The sequence below is a fragment of the Montipora foliosa genome, chromosome 12 (genome assembly GCF_036669935.1).
Source record: "Montipora foliosa isolate CH-2021 chromosome 12, ASM3666993v2, whole genome shotgun sequence".
Classification (NCBI taxonomy): domain Eukaryota; kingdom Metazoa; phylum Cnidaria; class Anthozoa; order Scleractinia; family Acroporidae; genus Montipora; species Montipora foliosa.
Window position 1 is genome coordinate 40,582,584 of NC_090880.1, and position 20,943 is coordinate 40,603,526.

Here is a 20,943-nt window from a genome sequence, read left to right on the forward strand (position 1 = left end):
TTTCAAAATCTGAAGGAAAAAAGGAATTGATTTTTTGATCATCCACGTAGTACCACTTTAACCAGTTCCTGAGATTTCTTTCTCTTGTCCTTATATTCTTTAACTTTCTTCACTTCAACTTTCACGTTTAAGGGGTAATTAAAATATTTGAAATGCTGGGTTGCCATATACAGTAGAATTTCTCTTGTTTTGCTTCTCTGGAAAGTTATGGATTGTTGGGATCAATTTTCTCAGCAAAGTTGCTTCCCCCCTCTCTCTTGGATTGCCAGACGTGTTGAATGCAAAGATGTGTTATAACAGTTTTGCTTTTGTTCAAATTCATCCTTGCATAGCTGATAATCCCAGATGGTGATCAACATAGCAAAACAAAAATGGGACTCCCAAGGTTATTTCCATGACAAAAGTCACATGTACTGGGATCCTAAAACCAACAACTTATCACAAGACCTTTGTTTATGCTTGTGGTTGATTGGGTAAAAAATGATCTTCATAGACCGTATTCATAAATGGCGGTCAAGAAATTATTCTTTTGTCTTTGTGCTAATCATCCTAACTAGCCTCACTTTGGAACAAAAATTCTTTTGAATTTTGCTCGTGTTTACGAGGCCAGTTAGGATGATTAGCATAAAGACAAAAGAATAATTACTTAGCCACCATTTATGAATACGGTCTATAAGCCTAAGCTACTGTTTCTTTACCTATTCCAGTGCCTCTGTAGTGCTGGCTCCTGCAGAAGCGGTTGCCATGGATACCTAATTGTCAGGTTTACAAAGTCGTGCACTGGATACTTAATATAACCACTTTATACAGTTTTGAAAGGTTGTTGTGTAATTTGTCAGGTTAGTCCTTTCCAGCTTTTGTAGGCATTCTGTTCTTTTACAGGTATGGGGGAACACTGCTTTCCCCTCCCAAGTTGCACCACCCTCTCTACTGCCTACAACAGAGGCATCTATTAGGAAGCTCATTTATTTGTGGAGACCATTGCAATGCATTCATTTTTAATTATGACAGTCTCTGCCCATTTACTTTGGAGGCAGGGTGGCCCAGTGGTTAAGGCGTTTGCCTTGCGATCTGGGGATCCCAGGTTCATGATACGTTCTGGCCACTGGTTGAATTTGTTCCTTGTAGTGAGTGCCTGGTTCAATGTCTCAGCTGCACTTGTAAATAGCCAACTAGCTTGCCTCCGGCCAGTTGGGATTCTTAACAGTTGTTGTTGAATGCTCTGTTCTGTTGTGATTGTGTTCATTGGCCCTAAAAAGCCACTACGGGGAGTGGTCAATTACAGTGCAATGTGCCTTACCGTGGCCACCCAACAAACTTTCACATTTGACAATTATGTGTAAAAACGTCAACTCAAAAACCTGTGCAACAGTGTTCAACTTACAACTGCGCAAACTTTCCAAGGAAGCGTGATTGTCAATCAAATTCACACATCCTCATTGGCGGACAACTTGCAAAAAACTTTGTTAGGTGGCCACAGTAAGGCGTGTTGCATGGTAAGTATGTACTTTCTTTGACTTGTTGCACATTCAACATTCACAAGTCATCGGGGGAAAAGGTTTGGCATAGATGGCACAGACTTGAAGGCACTAGCCTTAAACCAATGTGGCTTGTGTTTGATTGCCAAATGCAACGGGATATGTGCATTTAATTTGTTGGTCATAATACTCTTTCTGGAAGGCTTTTTCCTGAGTAATCCAATTTTCTGGAACCCAAACTCAACATGTCATCAGCTTCTATCTCTACATGCCAATTTTAGTACCTGAACTTAAACCTTAATATTTTCACCTCATGTATATAATTATACATATCTCATTGGTGTAATAATTTAATGAGCATGATGATGACATGGAGTGGTTGACACTTGGCTCAACAACTTTGATATTGCTGGTTTTTTTTTTTCCTAAACTGACTAAGAATTTTCCCTTGTCAAAAAACCAACACTTATTTAACCCTTTCACTCCCGTGGGGTTCCCCATTGACGAGTAAAATCGTCTGGCGTTAGACAGAGTAAAATCTATAAGTGTCACTCTTGGGAGTGAAAGGGTTAAGCAGCTGTTAATTTCTTTTGAAAAACGCCTCTTATTGTTAGAAAAACTGTTGTGTTACTAAGGTAAGTGGGTTTTTAAGTGTCATGCATTCATGCATCATCTGAGGTACTCTACCTTTTTTCACAATTATTTTTTTAAGAGTCAACTTTTGTGTTGACCTGATGTTGACAGCACACTGGCCATATTGATTTAGAACTGTTAAAATTAATGTGAAACATTTTACCCTATTTGCCAGAGGTCCCATGTTTTATGATTCAATGAGTTACGAATCAATGAGACTCACAGTCAATATACATGTAGCAATAACTTATTGATTAAGCCTATGCCCTCGTTTCAGTGATTAGGCCTAAGCACTCTCTGGCATTTTAGCTTTCATTTTATGGTTTGGTTAACTGCACTAACTCATTGACTCATGACTCATTGACTCATAAATAGTGTACACTCTATTTGCCAAGGTTTTAAATTATTCATTGTGTAGGTTACCAAAATTCCATTCAATTATTTGAGAAAATATCAGTAAGAGCAAGGCTTTAGGGTAACATTTTAGACAGTGAATTTCATAATAACAATAATAATAATCTTGAACTGAGTCCTTGCAAATAATAAGACAATTAGGATCATATCCCTTCAGTGAGCAGGGCTGGTGCAGTGATGAGATCAGTCACCTCCCGCCAATGCGGCCCAGGTTCCATTCCCGCACTTGCAGTTGTATGTGGGTTGAGTTTGTTGGTTCTCCAATCTGCTTTGAGAGATTTTTTTTCCCGGGTACTCTGGTTTTCCCCTCTCCCCAGTGCTAAATACACTTGACCCTTTGATAAAGTTCATCATCGTCACCATCAAATTATGTCTAGTAAAATGCCTCCCATACCGTCATTTCATTTCAATACACCTATTCAAAGGAGGTAGACTCCAAATCGGGCAGGATCATGGCTTGGAGTCAAATACTTGATTGGGTCTCTTCTGACTTTGGACACCCTGGCAGCAACATCCCAAATGAAATCTGCAGAAAACTGCTCAAAGAGATTCTGCTGAGGAATGAAATAGTTGGGAAGATTGTGTGTCACAAGGTAATGGAGTAAGTCATCAAGCAAATCCAACAAGTGCTTCACAAAGTTGTTGGCTTTCCAATACGATAGTGGCAGTCTTTCAGCAGCAAGGAGTACTATGGTCTGCATGTGGTACGACTTCAACAGCTTTGGCCTGTCAAAGTGTAGTTCACATAGAAACTTCAACATGCGCAGACAGTCTGTGAGTACTGGATTGTCTTCATTTAGCTTGTTCAGCAGGACATTTTCTGCTCTTGCAAATGAGTATTGAAAGAACATGCCAAAGAGAGGGTCATTTTGAGAGAGAGTCGGTGGTTGCTTAGGCACCATGTGACAGCCGTAACTCACAACGTCCTTCACAGTTTCAAAGTCTGGCCATTGCCTTTGGCGAACTTGCCAAGACGAGGCACAAGAAGGCCATTGAATCTGCCTCAAAGACAGAACATAATCAATAGTGAGATACTTGTATAGGTAATATACTGTAACTGCTGGACCATTTTCCTCGATTTTTCTCACTGTTATTCCATGTCTTTTCAGATTTTCAAGCTCTAAGTTCTCTCCCTTTGCTACAAGAGACTGGTATTGAATATTCATACTTGCAAAGAATAACAACATTGGCCACACAAAATTTGATTTCAGTCTCTTAGCTGACAGGTAAAATAGAGTCATTCCATCAGCCAAAGTCTGTGGCTCGAAGCAGGAGCTCCACTCTTCAAGTTCCACTGGGATCCTTTCGCACCATGGGCCAATGAAGGTAAAACCTGGGAAACTCATTCTGCTCCCATGATCTGGAACAACTTGAAAAATAAACTTTTTTAGAACCAAATGGTAGTCTATCTCAGGCTGTACAGTAATAAATGGCACATTTAGTTCTGGATCATTGTATGCAGGAACAACCCTCAATTGTCTCTGCATGCTACCTGTTCTGAGCATTTTATAGCTGTAAATGTGTGGGACGCAATCAAGTATATCAAAAACACCATCTTCTTTAAGCTTTGCCTCGTCCAAGATATCATTCAAAAGGCTTACTAGCTTTTCATCGTACATATTGTGAACACCCAATTCAATCAGACTGTTGTGTATCTTGTGCAGTTCCTGTCCTGACAAATGATCTGTCCCCTCCTGCTGGTACTGGAATGATCTTGTCAAGTTAGGTTCCTTGCACACTGACTCTGATTGTGTGCTTTCATCTGACCTGATTGCTGTTGGAATCTGGATGTGCTTGATTCCCTCTTCACTTAAATTTTCCAGCTGTTTTTGGATGTATGCTGCAACGTCTTGGTTGCCGGCATCTTCGTTGTCCACTGCTGACAAAGCAGACTGAACTTGTGGTAATTTTTTCATTGCCTGATTTCCCATTTCTTTCACTTCTTCCATGTTGCTACAAAGAATTTCACTGTCTTGACTGAGCTCCCCTTTTCCACAGTCAATGCCTGGACAGTTTTCACTTTCACTGATGCTAACAACAATCCGTTCAATGTCATCTTCCCTACTTTCTGTCCCTTTACCCTTCTGATACTCCCCTGTGGCTTCAATCCCTGGCCTGTTTGCAGGGGAGGTAGTCTGAAATTCTTCCATTTTAGATGAAACTTCAATTTTGCTTGGCTTGAATTCTGTGGTGATAGTTGATGTCATTTCTTCAACAGTAGTTTCGTTCTTATTGCCTGCAGTAGTCTTTCTTTCAGTTTTAACATTCATATGTCCTATATCTTGTTTATTGTCTTCTGGACCATTGTTTTGAACTTCCTTTAAGTCATATTTCTCCCGGTTTTCCTCTTCCTTGGATTCCTGTTTGCTTGCTGACAAACTTTTCTTGGTAACGCCTGTGTCCTCTCCTGAAATTCCAGGATAAGGGCCTTGATCTGATACCAACCCTTGAAGCAAAACTGGTTCATCTACAGAGCCATAAGTAGTCAACAGTTTGTCTAAAGCTCTTGCAGCTGCACTGTCATCGTAATGATCACCAATTTGAATCATGGAGACAAGCAGCTGGGCCACACCTTTCTCTAAGAGGGCTTCTCGCAGTCCTGCAAACTGACTCAAATTCTCAATGCATTTAGCAATGTCTATCGCAAAAACACCATGATAGTTAAGATGCTTCTCTCCAGCACAAACAGACTTTGTGAGGATTTCCACCAAAAAATCTAGGCAAGTTTCTTCTGCCAGCAAGTAAATGCTTGTTTCCTCATCTACCACTTCCCCTGCTATAATTACTGCCAAGGATTTAACCAGAGTTGTCAGTTCTTCGAAGGGGCCTTGATAACTAGTGAACACATTTACTAGTATTAAAACCGTATCGCTAAATCCCCGAAAAGCCGCTAGGGATACAGGGTTTTTGGACAACTCCCACAGGAAGTGGATGTTGCCAAGAAGCATTTTAAATTGGTTATGTTCTGGACTTGGCAAAACCAATACATTCAGATCTCTGAGGACCTGCTGAATTACTTTAGTTGACGCGATGTTAGAAGCAAACATCGGGCTGACGAGAAGACTTATCATCATCTTCATTAGCGTCATATAGAGGGGATTAAATATGAGAACACCACGGGGGCGGGTTTCTTCTAGATTCCCATCATCAGCTAAACTTGCAGCACTCCCGTCGGATTTAACGAAATAGTAACACTTGATCAAGTACCGTTGGAGAACAAAATGCGCATCAGTGCTAGCAAGCTGCTCAGCCACATTTCTTAGCGTCTTTTTCTCTAAGCCATCAAGGATGTTCTTCACTTCCGACAATGTCGATGTTGACGCTTCCATGGACGACAACTGGATCGAAAGGTCATTTTGAGGAAGCCCACTCTGTGCTTGCAAAGTTTCTTTGAGTCTCTGCAAGATGCGTTCAGAAATGAGCTGACCAGAGGCGTCCACACTCATGATATATAACCAACTTTACATTATTAACGTTCGATCAGTTCGATCAACAATTGAATTTCTCGCACGCTAACACTTTCGTTTTAAGTGTTTCCGGCTTCCTTTTGGGTCACGTGATCAACCCAGCGATTTGACGACCTTGACACTTCATCCCACGGTTGACGAGTAAAATCGTCTGGCGTTACGTCTCACTCCCAGGATACAAACAAAACAAAAAAAGACAAAACACTGACCGCGTCTCTTTCCAATGTTCGCTGTCCGTTTTGGTGTTCACGAAAATAAACTACACTTAGGAAGAACAAGAATCGAGACAAGTCTTTATGGTTCTTTATGTTGCAGTAGGGAGGCGGGGGATACTTGATCGATCCCTAAAATTGCCAGTATGTTCCCCCTTGTTCCCGAAGATATTTTTTCATTGTTTCCCCACTGATGTCCAGAAATGTACATAATTAGATGCACGCCCAATTTTGTTTCCCTCCAGTTCAAATTAACCATTTTCTCTTGTTCCCCCAAAACCCCATTGGAAGCTTCGATTTGTCGTTTGCTGATTAAGATGATGACCCATATTTTTGAGCATTCTAAAAAATAAAAAAAGATTTGAGTAACGTAATAACAGTAAAACATTTTCTTAACTTTTAATCTGAAATATAACCATTGGTTTCACCCGTACAGATTTTCAGTTTCAACTTCAACCCCGGATTAGACGTGGTACTCTTCCACAGGCTTTCCTTTTTGTCCACGTGGGAGGAAAATACTTTTTTATTCGTCCTGGCCCCTGATACTACTCGACTCTTTCTTCAGCCTTTTCCGATTGCTTCTAATTTTTACTCCAACCACAGGCAGCCCAGGCTCGGTCGGGTAAATATTATAAGGATTTGTACGGAATTCCCAATAACAGACTCAAAAAAAAAAAAGCCATACTTAATTGTCTGGTGACTTGCTCGCTTTGTGCGCTGTTCCTTGCCTCGTTTAACGCGATTTAAGTAGTCTGCGAAGCTGGCGGTCTTTCAGAAGCATGAGAGATTTCGAGCGGCGCAAGAATGCTGGGGAAAGAAAGAACTGCCAGCTACGCAGGCTCCCAGGGGAGGGGGACTCCCATATAAAAAGGACGGCGGTGCTCGTCGTAGATTTTCAAAAGTCCGTCTCACGGGCCGTCCCATGTTGATAGCTCGCGGACGAATGATGACCTCTCGCGACTTCGTCGCTTGCGCATCTACTTCGCGAACGAAAAATTACGTTTCGCTCGCAAAAACATTTTCTCCTGGGATTCTCGTGAGGTCGACTTGTTACGTTTCGCTCGCAAAAACATTTTCTCCTGGGATTCTCGTGAGGTCGACTTGTTGCAAGTCTATGCTCGTCGTACCTTTTACGGGTTAGAAAAAGCGGTTTTGGTACTTCTTAAAGTGTTCGGCCTCAAAAAGGTCCACAGTGGGAGCTTTAGTGGTATCTTTTAGGGTATTGGGCCGAAAAATTATGACAGGAGACATTTGACAATTAACTAATTTTTAATTTTGTCTAATTATTAAAGCCCATGATTTGGTACCTCTTAGGGGTAAAAAGTGGGCGAATAAAAAACTCTGAGAACTTCTTTAGCCTTAATGACAAACGACTTGCACGAATCTATCCTACGAACATACAGTGGGTCAAGCCCTGCTAAGTCGAGCGCATCTTCGTATAGCAAACCGGGAAAAATTACTCGCATGGCTTGTTTTTGGACACTTTCTAACATATTGCTTAAGTATTGAGGGAGGGCTGCCCAGGCAGGAGAGGCGTACTCTACAGTAGATCGTACAATCGAGCAGTACACAGAAACAAGATCTCCCGTCGACAACCCAGCTTTCTTTAGAACCCGTAAACCATAAAGGAGTTTGACAGCTTTTTTATACACAGTTTCACAGTGCGAGTTCCAAGTCAGATCGTTGGAAATATGCAGCCCAAGCAGCTTGTAAGACTGAACACGATCAATGACTGTGCCACCAATCATCAAGGGGCTCAAGGTGGTAGACTTGTACTGTAAGAAATCGAAAATCATCTCCTTACATTTTTTGGCGTTTAGCCTCATGTTACGGTGTGATGAGAACTTCACAACATCAAGATTTCATTAGCTAACAGTAACCTTGGTTTTACATAACATGGGTGCTTCTAATTATTGGCTTCGGCCAGTTCCTTGATGTGAAAAATTCCCTTGAAAAATAAGTTCCTTCTGTTCCTGTTTAGTTTTTTTTTCTCAAAACAGTTAAGAAAATCACAACTAACTTGCAACGCCAAATTGTTTCAACAAAAAAATTGTATGGCATAAGTCGACCTCATCGCCAGATGAAGACTACTAGTATGCAGTCGAAACGTCGTGATCTACATCACAAGTGACCACATCGTGAGACAAACGAGAATACTTTATTATAATCATATTATTTTCAATTTTAATAGAGAATTAGATTACTACAAATCAGTCAAAAATTATTTAAATAACAAATTCTCATTTTTCTAATTTATGCAATAAGTCCTCCGCAACTCAGCACCGGATCTTTGGTACAAATTTAGCTTGTAAACCAACGATAAATGCTTCCTGTCAGTATATATAATGTTTTCATTCTCTTCTGTTAAAGACCTTGAATTATAAAATAAATGGAATAACAGCTTTTCGGGACTTTGGGTAATCATCAAACTTGTCCAGATACCACCTTAAAAACAAAAAAATATTTTGTCATTAAACATTGAGATTATGTGGGTATCTTCAGACAATACTGTAATTTATCTGGTAAGCACCCATAGTCAGGCAAGTGCTTAGCCCCCTTCTCATAGGAAAGATCTTGTACCAGGTATTTTTCACACCATTGATGGAATCTCTTATTTCAAGAAGGTGGTGAAGAAAAAAAAGAACTGAACTTGATATTTGGACAGGTTTAACCGTTTTAATTTACCATTAATGAATAGACAATATATATTCATATTCTCAGTACTGGACTGGAACTAGCTTGCAATGGAGGCTAATGGGGGGGAACTTTTTCAAATGCAAATACTTTTTAATATATTTCTCCGCATCAGCCTCCATTGCAAGCTAGTTCCAGTCCAATACTGACAATACAAATAATTTTTTTTTTAATTATGGTCTATTTTCTTGGAGATGGTACCAGATGATTTGGGATTCAATCACTGCCACCTCACTACTGGTCCAGATCCTCTCCAATCCCCAATTTTATTATCAATATTATTATCATCATCATCATCATCTCAATTATTATTATTAGCATTACAATTATTATAGATAATCTAACATTTGCTCTGGCTGATGGGATTGCCCTCATAACCATAATAGGCGAGCCACAACAAATTGCCCAGAGGTATTCTTTCCTCTTTACATTTCTAATACTTTCCTTAGTATTCTGGCTGTTCCTAACAAGGCAGTTTTTTGATCAATCCTACATTAACATTTTACAGCTAATTTGTTCATCCAGTTACACTACCAAATGCACCATTATTATTATATCGCAGTTGGTAAACTTATGGATGATAAAATAGAACCACATAGGGCATGCGATCTGAGGGAACTATAAAAAGAAAACTACTCAATTAAAAAAATAATTAAATAAAAAAAATAAGTAAATTAGCGAGAAAGTATAAAAAATCTTATGGACAATCTAAAGCTCTCTAATACTAAAACTATATTGAGCTCCTATACTATTCCCATGGGGAAAGTCAATTGGCGGTAGCTTTGAAAGTTCTCACTATGTTGAGAGAACTCGAGATGGTAGCCTTCTGCATTCTTCTCAAAACGTCATAGCCCCTACTGCCAAAGAGCTTCCTCATTGTCAGGTCTACATCCCTTGACCACCCCCCCCCCCCCCCCAGCATGTCAATGATGATGTTACATTGTTCAACGTCATAGCCAGGGTACTGTTTCTTTAGCTCAAATCGCAGTGGCCCGTACTTGACCATCTTCTCCTTGGACTTCTTTTCCCTATGCTCCATCCATGCACAGGACATCTCCTCAGCCCACACCTTCTTATTCTTGTGGTCCACCAATCGAGCGTCCACTCTGTTAGCATTGACAATGGTGTGTTTCGCATAAACTGGAACATCCCAAAACGCTAATGCCTCAGATGACTCATAGACTGGTTTGGGTACTGCACACGAGTACCAGGGAGGGACTGAATCAATTAGCCTCAGATCCCTAGTCATCTCGAAGAAGAGAACTTTCAGTGCTGCGTTGTGTCTTTCTAGATATTTAGAATGGGCCAGAGCAGAGCACCCTGCTAGCACACAATAGTTTCAGGAGCTTTCCCACACAGTCTACACGTGATGTCACCCTCTGCTGCACCTGTTTTGTGGACTGTGTAAATGTTACGAGTTCAAACGTTTTGAGGAAAGGTAGCTTGCAAACTAAACTGAACGTAGTTGCCTCGAAGTAAAACTCTGAACAACTCGTATTCGACAAACTTACACGGCCTCCGCCAACTTGAATAAACACAGCTTCTGTCACACTTGACTAAACACGGCTAACGCCAACTCTCTTCGCTTGTGAAAAACTAGTTAGAAAAACACTCTGCTTGGACTCGTCTACTTATAATAATATACTCTGACAATAAACTTCCAGAACTTTCTAAAATAGTAATCAATCTAATTATAGAAAGATTACAAAACACCGATTTAGAAACGCTTACGCACAAATCTAAAAATAAACAAACTACAAACTCTCGTGAAGCTTCTAGACAGTAACGCTAGTCATGCAATGCTATTTTTCGTAACAGTACACCTTAGTGGGCGTAAGCTGCTCGTACAATTCCATTACCCCAGCGATGGTATGGGTAGGAGCACAGGTCCAATTACGCAACCACGCAAAGCATCCACTCTGATTTAACTCACTGTCCTGCCACCTAGCCTGTAAGAACTGTCCATGCCACTTCTCCTCTTTGATCTTCTCTTTCAGCTTCTCCATATCTGCCTTCTTGAAGTCTTCTTTCACCTTGGGCCCTTTAATCTCTGTCTCAGGATTGCTCACATACCGGCACGATGGTTGAGGGTGCTCCAGAGACAGGCTCATACCCAGTTCCTCAGCAAACTTATGCGCTTCCTTCATCAGCGAAGTGTGTCCCTTCTCTACCGCCCTCTCTTCGAATTGTTATTGTTATTGTTATTATTATTATTATTATTATTATTATAATTTATTATTTCTGGCACTGTCTTTGCCACTACTATTTAAACATGAAAACAAAGACTAGTCACTTCAAATGGTTAGCCATAAAGTGCTTCAATTCGTATTCAAACTGAGTTTGAACAAAACAATAGAAACAAAATTGCTGTGAATGATGAAATGCCAAACAGTGCTGAGTTTATAAATCAATCTACCTTAAGCCGATGATGACACATGGTTCAACATTCTACAACATTTGTTGTTGAACAATGTTGCACAGACATGTTGAACCGAATACAGCTGGTCTCTATTTTCCTTCAATAATGTTCAACACGTTGAATGACATGTTCCAACACTCAACATGGTATGCCACACTGTTCAAAATTTTTTTAACAACGGCTGCGAAATTTGTTGATCTTTCAATGTTGAGCTGTGTGTCACCGGCTTTACAGTATCTAAACAAAGATTCTAATAGAGAAAGGTAAGAACAAGAAGCATAATTATTTTGTTAATGACTATTATTTATCAACAAACCTATGGTGTTGTATTGCTCTTGGTCCAATGTTGAGGGCTGTAAACACAGCAAATGCTAAGCTAGGAAGAGACCAACAAGCCAATGCAAATCCACTCCACTCTACAATTTCACCAAAAAAATTGGCACCGGATACATAAGTGAACATACCCCCTAAAACATATAGGAAGTACGTAAGAATGCTAAAGAGTTTCTGGTACAGGGCAAGAGAAAGGAAGAAGAAAGTGAAGGAGTAGTGAATGATTGCAATAAAGATACACAAACTATTGGGTTAGAAATAGATTTTTTAAGAGCAATCTTACCTTTCGGGATTTTGTAGCCTTTTTCATCAGGTTTCCTTAGATTGCGCAAAAGATGATCAGAGTGGATATTGATTACCATTCCAATAAAAAACAATATTACACCACAGATAAAGCAGGGATTTGACAGCCAAGACTTCTTATAGTAAGCAAATTTAGTTAAATATCTTGTCTGCAAGTACCCATTGTAAAAACAAAAAACGAAGGCTAAGAATGCCAAAAAAACAGGAGTTGGTTTTCCACCTTTGATAAGCCAGGGATAAATTAAAGATCTGTGGAAACAGTACAACAGAGGAAGAATTAAACCTGTGAAACATCAGATCCATGTGAAAACTAAACTTCCCTGGCAAAGCCAAATTAAGTCCATTTATAATTCATTCATAAGTGTCATATTCCCAGCTTGTTTCCCAATTCAATAGTATTTTCGTCAGATTTCACTGACAGTAGAGCCTGGTCAGACGCTAGTGTTAAAGGATTAAAACGAAAGTTTCTTTTTACCCTTTTAACTGCCAACCACTAAGAAAATTTTTTTTTTTCCAAATTTGAATTTGTCTCCTTTGTTAACAATGCACTTGAATATTTGAGCTTTCAGCATTGTAGAGTTGACAGAGCTTCAGACCCACCTAGAGTGGTGGAGATAACCAAAAGGTTGCTACTGGGTGGTTTGTTAGACCAACCTTCCACAGGCTTTGAGAAACTGTTAGCTTATTGTCTGGGAATGTGTTACCATGTGGTACTTCAGTCACGGCAGCATGCACTCTCATCCCCAGAGCTGCTTGGCAACTAGGGAGCTATCATGAAAAAATTCTGACAGCAGCTCTAGAGAGGAGAATGAGTAATTAATTAACTTATTTTTGGAGGGGACAGCTATTCTTAGAGTTATTTTCATAGAGTTATATCGTAGAGTTAGAGTTAAGTTTCCAAAATCCTGAATTCATGATTTTGGACTGCCAAAATCCTGAATTCAAGATTTTGGACTTCCAAAATCTTGAATTCAGGATTTTGGCAGTCGTCAACTCTAACTCTAAGTTATAACTCTACTGAAATAACTCTATAATTTCTTGTCTTCTTCTGATTATTAACTATTATTATTATTATTATTATTATTATTATTATTTATTATTATTATTATACACTCAACAGAATATAGTGCTTCTGATTCGTCAATGATGGATGCATAACAGCTATAGAGTGCAATACAGAAATGCTATGGAACTACAGCGATGCACTTGGAGTAATGTTGAGTAAATAATAACTAAAAAATCACACGATTTGCTTGTGTATTTTGTGATTTATGGTCACTTGGGATGTTTTGAAAGTTCTCAAATTGCACTTGCAGAATTTTGAGAACTCACTTATGCCCTTAAATTATGAAATACACTTGCATTTATAATACGCTTTGCTTTACTCATCATCACCATCATCATCACCATCATCATCATCACTATTTATTATCATTACTGTTATCATTATCATTATTTAATCTGCCAACTATGGCTAAAAGTTTTCATTACTTCAATGATTTGCCGGCCATGCACACTCCAATCCAAAACTGACTGAGTAAGACAGGTCAAACTGGAGAGCTGGAATGATGACAAATGACTCACTCTGATAAGACAGGAGTGCATGTAAATGCAACCAAAGTGCTTTATTTTAGTGAGTCTTTGATGACATTTTCTTTTCATTTCACCTTTTAGCCGTTAGAATAGACCATTTTACAGTTGTGGCTAAGTTACCAGGCCTAACAATGGAAGCGAGGCTGCCGGTGACCCTGTTTTGATACAAACCTTCATGCTTTTGTAATGTTAATATGGACTAATTAGCATTACAACAACACAATTTACATGATAAAAGCAGTGAGGTCTGTATCAATGCAAGGTCACCGGCAGCCTCGCAGCCATTCATAGGCTTGGTCGCTGAGCAAACAACTGTAAACTGGCCTATTACCATGGACAAAACCACAAATCAGGATTCTTATACATTTTAGGGCTGTTTGCATGAAGTGCCGACGAGCACCCCCGTCTATTTTATTGGGGATTCTCCCCGATACCCCATACCCCTCCCCCAAGTGTCAAACACTACCTGTGAGTGTAATGCAGAACGAAAAGACACAGTAATAATGCATTTGGGGTGAATTCAAAAAAATCTTCCCGTGCGTAACAGACCAGTACACAAGGCAGGACAAACGCCGGCAGTTCTTGCACAAACCAAGCCATTCTGGGATGAACTCCAAATCCGTATCTTTGCGTTGAAGTCACCGAGAAGTACCGTCCGTATTCGGCTTTGAAGAAAACCAATAAAATTGCCACAGTAACCGCAGTAACGATCATCACCTCGGATGCAAGGTAAATAAGCTGAAGTTCGTCAAAATCTTTTAGAAGGAAAAAAGATCGTACAGAAAGAGCAGCCATTTTGATTACTTGCTAGAGCGCGGTTACCTTTTCTAATCGCGTGGCTACTAAGTCTATCGGCGCGAAGAGATAAAAGTTGACAATTTTTCAGAGATGAAACTCGAAATTTATAAGCAGATATTGACTTTGATGCATACCTATGGCTCAAGGGACTGTTTAAAAATCATAGCCTTACAGTTCCCAGGGTGAGTAAGTTAGCCTAAACTGTTTTATTGACCCTCAACGTGGATAAATTACCCGTAAGTCGCGTTTTTACTCATCTTATTCCACTCTAACCGAACTTGGATGACGTTCAGTTCAAATTTTATGTACCAGTTTGTTCAAAGTCGGTGCTGTTAATAACGCAAACTTTAGACTTTCTAAAAGCCTTTCCAATATCGGCAGGTACAAAACACAGGGCACAGGACACAGGTCATTGTTTTACCAATACATAAAGTATCCTAAACATTCATAAGAGCTAACCTTAAGCCTAAAAACGTTTGTTTAGGCCTAATTAGGCCAAAGGTTAGCTTTTATGAATGTTTAGGATACATTCTGTACTAGTAAAACAATGACCTGTGACCTGTGACCTGTGCCCTGTCACCTGTGTTTTGTACCTGCCCTTCCAATATTAGGTCCCTCGTTGGGGGGCAAACTAGGTGTGAAGTAAAAGTCCATTCCTCAAAGCTCCTGCCATCCGGCCCTGGTAGCTCGAAGTATGGTTAGCGCTAATGAGCGTTAAGGCGGCTAAATACGTGATACAAAAACCCTCAAGTTACTTGACGTGTCAACATTGTTTCGTTGCAAGTTAGGGTCGATGTTTCCCATTTTTCACCTTGCATGATCATCTTGTTGAGCAACAAAAACAATTGTTGCGGGTTGAAGAAAGTTGTTGCGAAGAGTAGAGCGCGGGTCTACTCTGAGCAACAAATTTTGGCTTTGTTGCTCGTTTTTCATCAAGCTCACAACTTGCCGCGCAACAAATGTGCTTGTGTACTAGCAATCAACCAATCAGCGCGCTGCATTTCTTCAACCAGCAACAAATGTTTTTGTTGCGGGTCAAGTTGATCACGCAAGGTGAAAAACGCGAAACATCGACCAAAACTTGCAACGAAACAATGTTGACGCGACAAGTTGAGGATTTTTGTATCTTGTATTTCGTCGCCTTTACATACTGTACCTTGGAAACCTATTGGTTTTGATACCTCTTAACCGGGCCGGTACAAAATGCATGTCACAGTTCAATGGTTTTACCAGTACAGAAACATGAACAACCTAACATTAGGCCTGAAAACTTTTGTGTTGGGCTAATTAGGCCAAAGGTTAGCTTCAATGGATGTTTAGGATACTTTCTGTATTGGTAAAACAATGACAGTTGTGATCTATGGAACTTCCCCAATTTGTTTTGAGAAAATGTATTTATGGCATAAAAGAATTTATGGCATAATGTTTTTATTACATAAAAGAGTTAAGTGCTTGAAGAGGATGTACACTATCTTTTAAGTCTTAGTTGATTACTCCATTGCCTCTTAATACGCAATGCATGTTTCTTTAGTTGTTATAAATTCAGACAATTTTTTTCAAAATATTTTGTAACTTATGAAGATGTGGGACACATTGAAGCGTTATTACTAGTTAATTAAAATAAATTAATTCGGATTAATTTACTGCTTTCTAGACTATCTTTTACTCTTTTTTTTTCCAGAGTAACGTACAATACCCTTGTTAGCATATACTCACAAGATTATCAGGTATAGTATTTTGATAGAATCATAGATGTACTTTTGTTAGGTCTCAAGAGAAACATTTTTTACTGCACTTAAAGGGCACTGTTGTGGTAAATTTGCTGTTTTTTGGTCAAAATTTGGTAAAAAATTTAAATATTGGGAGCTTAAGGACATTCGCGCCCAAAACGTTCCCACGTACAGAGTTTTTTAAAACTTGCCATGCACAAAGGTAATGATCTACTTTTGCCAAAAAGGCAAAAAAAATGGGGGGTCACCGTGCTCGTTTTCGAGATCATGAGGTGCACTTTTAGAACCTTGCGTTATTTTAAGATGATCTTTGCTTACAACTGTCAGCAATAAAAAAGCTACATTCGTGAAATTTAGATCAGGTAAACGTACTCAATTCAACATAACTAATACAACTAAACAAACTTTTGCAGCTGATGTCTTTTTCTGAGGTAATATAGACCTTGAAAAACGATACATATTAGTCTAAGAAAAAAAACTTTGGTCGCAGGAGAGCATAAAAGGCGAAATATTTGTAACTTCTCACGCACAGATTTTTTTTGTTTTTTGTTAAAATAGACAAAATCAGAAAAGGAAGTGATCTACGGAAAGAAAACTGGGGGTCACCGAGCATTCAAAAGTCAGAGTAAAATCGCTGGGAAGTGCTCAAAGCGATTGTCTTTTCGCACTGTCACGCCATTGCGTGACATTTCAGAGAAGACCTGGGTCCACAGCTATCCCATAATGCCACATGCTTTCACGTTCCATTCTTGTGGAAAATGTTTGCACCTTTAGCATCGTGTTTACCTTTGTGGTCTGCGATGCATGACGTATGCGTGACATGCGTGAAAAAATGCTCAGTAGCAATGGGCGCGAACGTCCTTAAGCTCACACATACAACATTCCTGACAACCCACTGAGAAGATTTGAATTGTATTTATTGCACAAAGAGCTATTCATATTTAATTTTTGGCAACTTTCTGAAGACATTGTCTCAAACCTTGAAAAAAGTGGCCAATGTTTTTCAAGTTTCAATCCATTTCCATCCTTTCCATCCTTGGCCCGCAAACAACAAAGGATAGCTTCAGTGCACTTCAATGGTTATTGCGGCATTATTTTCTTCGTTGATGCAAAGACATCTTTTAGTGTTTTGGCACTTCACTAAAATAGCATGACACCGCCCCTTTAAACCAGCGCTTTCAATAAAATTTGAAGATGGTAGTGGCTGGGTTAAGTAGAGTCACCAACTGGTGTCATTGTCAAAATGAATTTTAGTCTTAGGCTTGAAAGAATCTGTCTTTATAAATGACTTCATTTTAGGAAGAAAGTAGCCAACTTCTCTGAGTGAAGTTGCGGATGCTTTTTGATAGGTGTTGTTACTTGCTGGAAGCACTGTTAAACTAATGGAAACTGACAATAACAAATTTGGTAGCAAGTAGATGGGAGACAAATGTTTGAAATGTCAAATTGAAGGTATTTTTCTAGGTTTCTTCTAATGTTATTGTTTCATTTGTTTGCAGAAAAAGACCAGAAAAAATCACCACAAACATCACAAGTTAGAAGTTATGGAACACTATTATGAAAGGTAGAGGTTATAGAATAAACTCAAGACGTGAACTGGTCTGAATTGAAATTTTTTCACTGAGCACAAAACTTATATGTAAATTTACTTACTCTCTAGAGCTCTTTACTCTGTGAACTTACAAAGAATGTCAATAGATTTGTTTGGTTTCTTTTTAATCATTCTAAAAATACTAGTTCTTAAAGTACTTTTTAATAGTCAAGTTAATTGCATGGCTTCTATGACATTCCACAAAAAGCAGCAGTGTTCTCACTAGGCCGCGCCATTGCGGGATTCCCGCAAGAAAAATAGAAATGGCGTATTAAAAGTCATGCAAAATTGCGCCCACTTGGGCGCAAAAGGATGCTACGAGCAAAACAGACTTTTAGAAGCAAGTTAGCAGTCATTTATTCCAGCGAATACTCCAGCTCCTTGCTTCTTCAACCGAGTGAAAACAGTTCTATCAAAATATTCAAAGTGCTTTCAAAGCCTTCAATTTCATGATTGTCGTCAGTCAAACGAGCATTTCGCAGCTTCGAAATCTTGGCCGCCATATTGGATCAGGTAGCTATAGGTACCACGTGTAACAGATAATTTACAGTGCGGGCTTATGTTATTCGTCGTGGCACGGAGAAAATTAGATCCTTTCCTTCACCCAAAATTACCAAGGATTTAAGAAAGTGTAGAAGATCATCGAAACGCTCGCTGGTGAAGACGACAATGAAGAGTACAACATCAACGTCAAGCAAGGTCAAAAAGCCATTTCATTGAAGAAAGACCGTGTTTTTCAGAGTGAATGGAAATGGATTATTGCCTATGATGCCGACAAAGAGATCACAACTTGTATGTAAGATCTATCTCGGGGCAAACAAATCATGCATTTACAATATTGTTGAAGGCCCACCATTGTAAGAGTTCCAATTTGAACAAGCGTTGATGAAATGGGCAGAGAAATCACGAGGGGTTTTTTTCCACACTAGTCATGGCGTGCGAGTAACTTTGTCCCGCTTAAGCTCCTGCAGGGCTCCTATTCTTCAGGAAAAGGGGCCCTGTGACTCCTTAAGACAAACTCCTGGTGAGAACACTGAAAGCGTGTTCCCCTGGAGTCCAGACAATCTTTCAAAATGTGAGAGGAAGCTAATTAGCGTACAAGAAAAAAAGCCAGACCTCATTACTAATATATAGATTTAGCCATTAGCCTAAAAGTGGAGCTCCCGGGTTATTTATTCCTACAATAAGTGAACCTGGCTTGAGCCTGTGATCCAATTGAAACCCAGTACCTGGTCAGCAGCCAACTTAAAAAAAAAGGGTGTACATGAGTATTTGTCTAAATGCTTTGTAATATAATTTAAATACATTATAATAAGGGATACATAAAGTACTTACCAAAAAAAGTTGACCTTGTTGAGCTCTAAACTTGAGCCCGCAACATGATCACATGATGCTGGTCACACCGGCATTCATGGAGGGTGGAAGGTTGAAGGTTGGATTTGAGATTAAATATAGTTTTGGGCCTAATTAGTCGAGTTGTTGCTCCTAATCTCAGTCTTAATCTGAATGCTAATCTTAATCTCAATGAATTAGGAGCAATAACTTTTTAGGCCTAAAACAATATTAAATCTCAGATCCAACTTTCTTGGTCAGTATTTGATGTATGGTGGGGTCATACATGGTGCTTTGGAGCTTTGTTTCGCTGTTTAGTGGTTTAGTATTGCCCACTATAAAGTGCCGAAAGCACAGTCAAATTCATTCCACTCAAAACACTGACTGTTACATCATACCTTTTACTGTTTTAGGTATCTGGAAGGAGTGACCCAGGAAGGAAGTGAACCAGTTTTATTAAGAATAGCTGAAGAAGTTGATCTGTCACATTCACTCTTGGCAAGAATTGTGTTAGAAAGGCATCTTTCGCACACAAGTTACAATGGCGAAAATCGTATGTGTTCTTTTTGAAACTGATGCAATTGACTTTGTGTGTCTAAATCTTTTGTACGCTAAGGTCAGGAAATTCGAAAGCACTTCAAGAAGGCCATGTGAGTTGGTTAGTCGTGTGCAGTTTTCTGAGCTTAAGGCCTCCAGATTGATGGGCTCCTTGTTGACTTCCAACGTTCGTCGTTTCTTGTGTCAAGAAGGGCATCTGATTAGATGCATGGCCAATTTTGACATCCAACACAAAGTGTCCCTTAACGTCTTCGGCTTTCATACCCATTTGCAACAATAAAGTAAGGATAAAGGTTAGCGTCATTTTCAGCTTAAGGTAAATGCAGTTGTTTATCTGTACTTGATGTGCAGCAATTCAATTTTAAATTGTCAAAATTCCAAAACACGAGTGATGTTGAAGTGTAGGAGAAGAGGAAGGGGACACTTTGTGACGCATATTGAAATCCACGTGCATCTAATTAGGGTCATATTTGGTTTGTTGCAACTTGTCTCTGATTGGAGTCACTGTACTGTTAAATACCGTAAAATTCCGAAAATAAGCCCCGGGGCTTATATTTTTCAAAGGCCCTTTTCGAGGGGCTTATTTTTAGAAGGGCTTATATTCGGAGGGGCTTATCTACGGAGGGAAATTTGCGTTTCGAAATCGATTGGGCTAGCCTTATAGTTGGAAGTAAATTTACCGTTTTTGCTTTGTTTTACTTTGTATTTGAGGGCAATTTTCCAAGTACAAGCTCCCGGGGGGGGGGGGGGGGGGTTATATTTGGAGGGGCGATGTAACGGAGGGTTTTTTGCGTTGCCGCTTTGGGGGGCGTATATTTGGAGGGGCTTATACACGGAGGGGCGTATTTTCGGAATTTAACGGTACTTGTAGAAAGCAGCACCCACTGATAGGAATGGTGAAAGGAGGCACTATTATTGGCCATTGGTCGTCAAGCTGAGTGATTAGCAAACCAGATTACTGCTCATCTTGTTTTTGTCTGCCTAACTTTTATTCCAGCTCCCAAGGGAATTGTGAGTCAAATGATGAAAGACCCTCTTGGTCTGATAGAGAACAAAACACTTGCAAGTGAAGTGCATCAGGTAAGGACACAATGAATAACTGCCAAGGAATTTCAATCAAATGAAATGAATCAGTAAAGTAACATACAATGTAATCAATGCTTCATGTTTTTCTGTCCTTTCAGTGCATACTGAATGACCCAAATTATGGACCTTTGGTTGACAACATTAAACGGTAAGTTTAGAACTGTTTCTTTTGCTTCTCATCAAGGAGGCACATCTGCCTGTGGTTCGACCTGAAATTGGGCGATGGTCGAAAATAACGTTGCTTCCTCAAACGACGCCGTTCCTGGCAAAGTATTTGAAAAACGCTTCAGGTGTAAAGCCAG

General features: G+C 39.5%; 3 protein-coding genes across 5 annotated transcripts in view; 1 reads left to right on the forward strand and 2 right to left on the reverse strand.

Moving 5' to 3' along the window:
* Positions 1-981: 981 nt before the first annotated feature.
* Positions 982-6,062, reverse strand: LOC137980433 (uncharacterized). Its single transcript, XM_068827875.1, has one exon. It carries the CDS (start codon positions 5,969-5,971, stop codon positions 2,945-2,947), a length of 3,027 nt encoding a protein of 1,008 aa, XP_068683976.1. The 5' UTR covers positions 5,972-6,062; the 3' UTR covers positions 982-2,944.
* Positions 6,063-8,335: 2,273 nt separating this feature from the next.
* LOC137980073 (3-oxo-5-alpha-steroid 4-dehydrogenase 1-like) lies at positions 8,336-14,358 on the reverse strand. Of its 2 annotated transcripts, none has more exons than XM_068827426.1 (4): positions 14,013-14,358; positions 11,934-12,202; positions 11,634-11,733; positions 8,336-8,649 (listed from the first exon to the last, which is right to left on the reverse strand). In XM_068827426.1, exons 1-4 carry the CDS (start codon positions 14,339-14,341, stop codon positions 8,583-8,585), a joined length of 765 nt encoding a protein of 254 aa, XP_068683527.1. In that variant the 5' UTR covers positions 14,342-14,358; the 3' UTR covers positions 8,336-8,582. The 2 variants fall into 2 exon arrangements, with proteins under 2 accessions (XP_068683527.1, XP_068683526.1); XM_068827425.1 differs by having other exon boundaries at positions 8,341-8,649; positions 11,634-11,784.
* Positions 14,359-14,402: 44 nt separating this feature from the next.
* The window catches only part of LOC137979379 (CDAN1-interacting nuclease 1-like), a 14,543-nt gene continuing 8,002 nt past the window's right edge, over positions 14,403-20,943 (forward strand). Inside the window, exons 1-6 of one of the 2 annotated variants that reach the window (XM_068826630.1) lie at positions 14,403-14,526; positions 16,026-16,071; positions 17,574-17,638; positions 19,411-19,550; positions 20,553-20,635; positions 20,740-20,789. In XM_068826630.1, the coding sequence (XP_068682731.1) occupies positions 14,435-14,526; positions 16,026-16,071; positions 17,574-17,638; positions 19,411-19,550; positions 20,553-20,635; positions 20,740-20,789 (476 nt within the window). In that variant the 5' untranslated portion in view covers positions 14,403-14,434. The remainder of the gene's footprint in view (positions 14,527-16,025; positions 16,072-17,573; positions 17,639-19,410; positions 19,551-20,552; positions 20,636-20,739; positions 20,790-20,943) is intronic. The other variant, XM_068826631.1, reaches the window with a different exon arrangement.

What these genes read in the sequence shown, in the direction of transcription:
- LOC137980433 (XM_068827875.1), bottom strand. Translation starts at nt 5,971, where the DNA reads ATGAGTGTGGACGCCTCTGGTCAGCTCATTTCTGAACGCATCTTGCAG.
- LOC137980073 (XM_068827425.1), bottom strand. Translation starts at nt 14,341, where the DNA reads ATGGCTGCTCTTTCTGTACGATCTTTTTTCCTTCTAAAAGATTTTGAC. An exon ending in AGGCTACAAAATCCCGAAAG is followed by an intron (nt 11,785 to 11,933) that starts GTAAGATTGCTC and finishes TATATGTTTTAG; the next exon opens with GGGGTATGTTCACTTATGTA. An exon ending in AGAGCAATACAACACCATAG is followed by an intron (nt 8,650 to 11,633) that starts GTTTGTTGATAA and finishes TTTGTTTTTAAG; the next exon opens with GTGGTATCTGGACAAGTTTG.